The 7821-nt window shown below is 45.3% G+C and overlaps 2 protein-coding genes across 2 annotated transcripts; one reads left to right on the plus strand and one right to left on the minus strand.

The window, feature by feature from the left end:
• Positions 1 to 1031: 1031 nt before the first annotated feature.
• COL26b_007236 (uncharacterized protein) lies at positions 1032 to 2211 on the plus strand (the record flags this gene model as incomplete). Its single annotated transcript, XM_053180034.1, has 2 exons — positions 1032 to 2119; positions 2208 to 2211. The coding sequence occupies 2 exons, from the start codon at positions 1032 to 1034 to the stop codon at positions 2209 to 2211; spliced, it is 1092 nt and encodes a 363-aa protein (XP_053035954.1).
• Positions 2212 to 2840: 629 nt separating this feature from the next.
• On the minus strand, positions 2841 to 4411 carry COL26b_007237 (uncharacterized protein; the record flags this gene model as incomplete). Its single annotated transcript, XM_053180035.1, has 3 exons — positions 2841 to 2867; positions 2920 to 4158; positions 4346 to 4411. 3 exons carry the CDS (start codon positions 4409 to 4411, stop codon positions 2841 to 2843), a joined length of 1332 nt encoding a protein of 443 aa, XP_053035955.1.
• Positions 4412 to 7821: the final 3410 nt, after the last annotated feature.

Here is a 7821-nt window from a genome sequence, read left to right on the forward strand (position 1 = left end):
TTTTCTCTTCTTGTGTGTAAACCGGCATTGTGGTCGTGGAGTTGTTACGCGTCAAAGGTTTAAGTGGTTGGGTGCCGACCGCGTTTGGGAAAAAGCTCGCCGCTGACTGATATTCGCCGCTGACTGGTAAACCACGTTATAGTTAGTACTAGAAGTAGTTATTATTATTACTATAAGTAGCAATCTATAGCTATCTATATAAAAATACTCTCTTAGTTATTAATCTTATTAAAGAACTATACTAAGGTAGTTATATCTATAATTTTATCTAGCTAAACTTATATATTACTATTAGAAGCCTTAAAAACTACTTTTAGTTAAGTATACAAGTTTTTAATTTTAGCGTTATAAGTATTATAAATTATAGTTTATATAAATAACTAGATAATATTGTAAGGGGCTGGCCCCTAGGCTTGTTCAACGTAGAGGTGCCGTCGATTGACTATTCTAAGCTGAAGAAGGAAGAAAGGACTTTACAAGGGTAGGCACCTAATAGCGGTGAAGCAGGCCGGGTAAGGCGGCGTACTGCGGCAGAATAGTGGGTCCAACGGAGCCGGATCTCGGTAACTGCTCCGGCGAAGCCGGAGATATCAATCCGGGCTCTAGCCCGTGACAATATAAAAGCTATAACAGAAAAATTAATACTTAGTAGTTATCCTAATTAACCTATTATACTACTAGTTTACTAGAGGTATACGTAAGTATATATATATAAAGTTAAAGTTACTTATTCTTCTATATATCTAGTGGGGTAGTCACTTATAGTGACCTGTTGCTACTATGTGAGGCCACTGCCCTGTGGCAGAAATCGTAGCCAGAAAGGCTGCGCACCTTTGGAGCTAATGAACTCTGTCAGATTTTCAGCCTACCCTTGCGGATGCTCGCCACTCTGGACGAGAGCATATACAAAGTCTGCCATTTGGTCACTGGGATTGCTGCGCATCTTCCACTCTTGCATGCGTCTGAGAAAAACCCGTTCACGACAGCTTCGCATTTGCTCAATCAGCCCTGTAGCCAAACTCATAACAACCATGGGTCCATACAATTGGTTCGACCTGCCCACGGAGATCCGCTTCAGGGTTTTGGATCTGTTGGCTAACACACCAACAGACAAGAATGAGCGCAGGGCCTGGCCCAGCATCTGCTGGGACTGGCGCCATTTCTTCGAGGATCGCAACTTCTCGAGTCTGATGCTTCGGTCTTATACACATATTCACACGTTCTCCGACTACGTCACCGATCACCTCCGAGAGAAAGTCAAGCGCATCAGACTGCATGTGCCCCTCCAGGTCTACACCTGCAGAGACTGCGATAGCCCAGAGGGCAATCGCAATATCAAAGCCAACAACACAGCCTTCACGGGACGACTTCTACTTCTACTGAACAAACTCGCCGAGTGGCATCCTGCAGGCGAAGGGCTCACGCTTGAGATCAGCGCCGCCTCAGCCAGCGATACGGCGCACATCCTGGACGACGCCCCGGTAACAAGACAGCGGGGGCTCTGTATGGTTTCTTGGGGAATACGTTTACGCAACTACCACGGCCCAGGCGTCCATCTAGCCAAGAGACGGCTTCTCGGGAACCTTCTCGACATCGACACGAGCATCGACCCCAGAAGCCGCGGCGCTGATTTGCGGTTCGACCAACTCCAGGCACCGGTCGTTACACATTTCATCGTCAGCCGCGAGTCGCGTCGAAGTCTCTCTGCAGAGGCGATAGATACCATCTTCAGTTGTCTTCCGAGACTGCGAGAGGTAGTTTACGAGCCTTGGCGCGGTATAACGGCAAAAGACAGAGGGGAGCGTAACCGGGCGACTCGACACCTGCTCAGACGCTTGCCGAAGACGGTGAGCAGCGTTTCGTTCCAGGAAGCGCGGGCGGAATACTTGAACGATGGCGTCGTGGCCGGTGATGACCCGCGTCTTACGTCCGCTTGGGACGCCCCCCGTCGGTTCCAGCAATCTTCCATGCACGATCTCATATTGGCTCAGTGCCGCAGAGACTCCAGCCTAGCCCTCGACGCTGTCGCAGCCTGCAACCAACTACAGTCCTTCAGCGCGTCCTCGCCCATCGACGCGTTAGAATTCCTTCGCGGCTTCGGTGCCACGTCTCTGGGCAGGTACGACCCTCGCACACGGCCATTCCTCACAACGTGGCCGTTTCTCACGACGATGAACTTGAGGACCCCACGGCTGCTCGAACCCCAGCTAGGGAACGAGTTGCTCCTCGCAGCTGGGGGAGCGGCTGCCCAGATGCCGCAGCTGAGGCTTATGGAGCTTTGGGACGCGCGGGAGACTATCGGGACCGTGCTGCGCTACGAGGTGTGCGATGTGCACACGGCACTAGAGCTGGAGACGACCATAGACGGCTTCACTATTGGTCTGGATGCTCTGGAGGTTTGGAGGGCAATGGTACGGGACCGGCATGGGCGAGAGATGAAGGACCATACGACGGTTCTGGGTCAAGACTTTGTCAAGACGTTGGGTCGATTTCGTACGCGTCTCCGGCTGCGTTGGTCAGTCAGCCTTGGCCAGAGACTGGAATATACTCGAGATGTATGAAACTGGCTGAAGATTTAGACCTTCACGTATCGAGTATAAGTTCATGACGGGCGACGATTTGGCTGGCACGTTCATCTTAGTAAGAACAATTTGATGAGAACATACCAACGAAAAGCACGGTGGTGAATCTGAAATGGCTGAATTCGATTGCTTTTTGTGACCAAAGACGCATGCATCTATGAAGAATGATGGGAGCTCTATCCGACCCCGATGCAATTATCTTCATCATTACGTCGTCCCATCCCCCTAACGCATCCAACACATACCCGAAACTCCGGTTTACATGATGACCTCGTTTGCAACATCCTATCGTTGTTAGCATTCGTTGCGCGACTGGAGAGGAAAGTAGCAGACTCACCCTCTTCAACTCCTTGAACGGCAGGCAGACGCAGTTCTGCACCCGCACCTCATCGCCGACACCGCAGTCCTTGCCGAGGATGGTGATGCTCTGGACCTTGACGCCGTTCTTGATGATGCTCGTCGTGTGGCTGCCGACGGGCGTGGGGGTACCCTCGACACGGGCCCAGGCGCCGACGCGGCTGCCCCAGCCGATGATTGAGTACAGAACGCAAGCGTCGTGCTTGATCTCCGAGTCCTCGAGAACGATGGATTCCTTGATGCGAGCACCCGGGCCGACGTGGACACGGGGGCCGATGGAGACGTTGGGGCCCAGCTTGGCGGTGGGGTCGACGTGGGCGGTGGGGTGGATGAAGACGGGAGCGATGATGTTGGCGCTCGGCTCGGCGAGCTCCTTGGAGCCGCTCTGCCAGGCCTTCTGCAGGTACAGGGCGTTGGCTGGGACGGCGGAGCCGGCGGTCTTGATCTGGCGCCAGAAGTCCTTGGTCTCGTATACGAAGAAGTGCTTGGTGTCGGCGAGGTCACCGAGGATGTCCTGCTCGAGGCGGATAACCTCGTTCTTGCGCTCCTCGTCGTCATCGTTGAGGATGAAGCTGTTCTCGAGGTTCTCGGAGCTCGGGTAGGAGACGAGGCGGGAGGGACGGTCGGTACGGCGCTTGATGGCGGTCTTGATGGAGGGGAAGATGGCGTCGGTGGAGAAGAGGTAGACACCGCAGTTGATCAGGTTACTGATTTGCGACTCGGGCTTCTCGACGTAGTGAAGGACGCGGCGGGTGTGGGCGTCGCTCACGATGCAACCGAAGTTGGTGGCAGCATCGTTGGAGACGCGGGTGCCGAGAATGATGGCCTCGGCGCTCTTGTCGTGGAAGAGCTGCAGCATCTCGTGGAGAGGGAAAGAGCAGCAGACGTCGGCGTTCAGGACGAAGAGGCGCTCGGGGCGGCCCTTGAGGATGGCATCGCGGAAGTGGTAGAGACCGCCGGCGGTGCCCAAGGCCTCGTACTCGCGCAGGTACTTGATGGAGAGGTTGGGGAACTCATTGGTGGCGTCCTTGATGAAGTCGCGGAAGACGGACTCCTCGTAGTAGCCGATGATGAGGACCTCGGTGATCTCCTTGCCGGGAACGCGCTCGATGGCCGTCAGGCAGTGCCAGATAATGGGGTGGCCGGCGACTTCGAAGAGGGGCTTGGGGACGTCGAGGGAGAGGGGGCGGAATCGAGTTCCTCTGGAAGGACCGCCAACCTGGAGTTTTGAAGAGTCATGGTTAGCCTGCAACTGTTCCGTTTGCAGAAAAGCTTTTGTTGTTGTGGTTTGGGCACGGGAACACGAGGGGAGGAGGGGAGGGGAGCGACCCTGGACCGAGGCGGGGGAGTTGGAGATGGTTGCGCCGCAGATTCAGAGGATGAATGCGAAAAAGGGTTGCTCATACCAGGATGACGGCCTTGGTTGCGCCCTCTTGGGACGCCTTTCCTCGGTAGGGAACCTGCAGCGACATGGTTGCGACTGGACGAAGGAGGTTTGAGGGTGGTGATGGTAGGTCGGAAGGTGGGAAGTAGAGAGCAGAATCGCCAATTTGCAACGTCACCGCTTCGTGGGATTGATTTCGAACAGCCCCCCCTGAGAAGTCGGCCTTGACGTCCACCTGAGCTGCACCACACTGCTGGCTGGTTGGTCTGGTGGTCTGGACTCAGAATAATTTACAGGCGATGCATGTCTGGCAGGGGTCTGGTGGCTTGTGCAAGGCCGGGTTGTGGCGGCAAAGTCCCTCACTGTCTGGACAAAGGCGATAAGCTGGCGATAAGAGGTAAGACCCACCCCAAACCACGGTCCAGCCCCCACGACGGTCCATATTAAAAAATGCATTGTGAGCGCTATGTTAATAGTAACCTATTATTATATTGTAGTATAACTCTATTAATTTATAACTTCTATATATAATCCTTTATATATATATTTATTAAAAGCTTAGTTTTTAATTAGTACTTTTTTTTTTACCTTTTTAGGATAATTTTTAATATCTTATTTTACTTTCTATATAGCTTTATAGTTTATAAACCTTATATTTTAATCTAACTTAACTTTAGTTTTCTGAAAGAGCTTTAGATATTTAACTTAAGTTTATAATAATTAGATTATCTATTAGTTATCTATAATAGTTATATTATTAAAATCTAACTACTTATTAATCTTCTATATAAATAATTTATAAACTATAAAGTTACTTTAAGTAATATTATATTTATAGCGCTTATTTTATAGCTATTATAACTTTAATATATTTCTTAATTTCTTAAGAGTAACTATATTAATTTATTAAAGTATTCTTTATACTTCTATAGTTTTTTTATATTATAGAGGGGTTTATAAGATATCTATCTCTACCAAATAATATAGAAACTTATTCTCTAGTTAGAGGTTTCTCTATATTAGTTAGTTATATCTCTATTATTAGCTACTTAAGTTTAATAATGTATATATTAAGTACTACTTACTAAGTATATAAATAGTAGTAGAGGAAATTAGTATATTTTATTAGTATAGAGTTGAGCTTAAAGTTATATTAAATAAGCTTTATCTAATAAGCTTTCTTAAAAAGTAAAAATACTAATATATTAAGTAGTTATATAAAATATAAGGAATATATTAATGAGTAGACTAAATAAATATTCTTAAAGAAGTATTTCTATATAAAATTATTAAATATATAGCTTTTATAGCTATTAATAATAAGAAAATATTTTCATTAAAGTTTAATAACCTCTATTTATATCAAGGAGATAAAGATATATTCTAACTACTTAATATTGATATTATTTAATATTTAAGCGTTCTTAAATAATATAAATTACTATATTTTAAATTTAGATAAGTTCTCTAAGAATTACTATTATTAAATAATCTTATTTTTAAATATTATAAATAAGTTAAAATACTAGCTAGTTATAGAGATATACTTAATAATTAATATCTAAATATAATCTTCTAAGCTTTAAATAAAAATTAAAAGCTTCTTAAAGTATCTTAATATTAATTTATCTCTTTACTTTCTCTTAATAATTCCTATTTTATTTATATTCTATTAGAAAAATATAAAGATCTTCTTAATAGCTAGAAAGGTAAAAATCTTAAAAAGCTCTCTTATTACTTCTTTATTTACTATTTTAATACATTAAGTATTAATTTTCTAAGATTTAAGCGTTTTAATAAATAGGTCATAGTATAAGAAACCCTCTAGCTACTTCTTCTTAAGTAGCTATATATTACTATTAACTTAAAAAATATAGCTAATGAAGTTTTAAACCTATTAATAACTTAATATAAAGCTTAATTAGCTCTCAATAAAGATCTATAATACTAAGTATATCTCTTAATACTTATTAAACCTCTATAAAGCTTCTTTTAACTCCTATATAATAGTAATACTATTAATCTAATATTAAAAGCTTAATATAAGTATCATATAGTATTTTATTACTAAATAGATAGAATTCCCTTTTAGAATTAATGTAATAGCTAAATTAATATCTATATTGGTATAACTAACTATTATAAGTATACTAATATTTTTTAAAAATATTTATTTTATATTATTATAGTAGAATAGTATATTATATAAATCTCAAGTTATATAGTGTAGGATGTAGAAACGTGAAAAACGCGGTGGACCGTCGTGGGGGGTGGACCGTGGTTTAGGGTGGGGTCTTAACTGCTCACTGAGCAAGCCTCAGCAGCTGCACAACTTGCACAGGAGCAGGGACCACATGCGATGAGCTCAGCATCTCATTCGTGTCCCTTGGGATTCACCATGCGTTTTCCTTTCTTTTTTGAGGTCTTGGGCTGCAGCTGTTATTAATGGTATATCTGTTCTCTTTGATTTTTTATTCTTAGGATAATCAGTAAGACCAGATCAAAAAGATATACATTTATTCAGATGCATAACTACCCAGCAGCATAACTTGGAGCATTGGATTGAAGTCGGGTGTATCATTCTTTGCAGAGGCAGCAAGTCTGGTGTAAGTCAGGCAACCTCCTCCAACCTCTTCGAGAATTTTGGAGATCCGGGCACTTTACGCGTAGAGAAAAGAGCGCGTCCGAGCGTGTTTGCCTGTGGTAGACGCGACAGGAAGTGCCTGGAAAGCAACCGGAGTGACCTCGTTGACCAGGTGAGGCCTCACATCTCGCCCGCAAATTTTGGCAGATTGCGGTGCGCTTTGGGGAGCTCTGCCAGGTACCAAATCGCGTCTCTCCAGGGGATCGTCACGGCCAAGCTCCACTGCTGGCCACTCGAGCCATCCCTGAGCTCCTTTAAACCCCTGCTCGATAAAACTCCAACGATGCACCTCGTCTACTCCAGCCCGCAATATTTCCTGCTACCGAGTACAAGAGACTACAATGCACATCACCACATATGACCAGTGTCCTTGCCGTAGATATGTCTAAAACTCTGTCAATCGACTAAATAGATCTTGAGATACTGCTTGAGGAGTTTTTATTTGTTTTCGACCGTTTCTGATGAGAAAGTGACGACTAAGCAACACCACTTTCAAAGTCACGCCTAACGCTCACAAGCACTTTAATGAGCATCACTGGAGCGTGGGACCTCACGTTGCTCTGGCCGACGCAGACGAGGAAAGAGCTCTTAAAGCTCTGCTCCCCGAGCTCCTTCCTCCAGCTTCTTGAGCTTCAGGTTGCAACTACCGTTTAACCGTCTGCCTTGCCTCACGCCCTTTCTCTCCTCTTTTTCGTCGTTGCCTGTTTAGACCTACACGTTCTTCCACCTTCTCTTCACTCTTTTGAAAATCTCCCACCTCTCTCAGTCGCACCTTCTCCTAATTTCTTCTCATACCCACCTTCATCACCACCAACACTTCTCGACACACATATCTCACTTAAGCTTCGCCCAAC

This window comes from Colletotrichum chrysophilum (genome assembly GCF_026319265.1).
Source record: "Colletotrichum chrysophilum strain AFK26 chromosome Unknown scaffold_58, whole genome shotgun sequence".
Classification (NCBI taxonomy): Eukaryota; Fungi; Ascomycota; class Sordariomycetes; order Glomerellales; family Glomerellaceae; genus Colletotrichum; species Colletotrichum chrysophilum.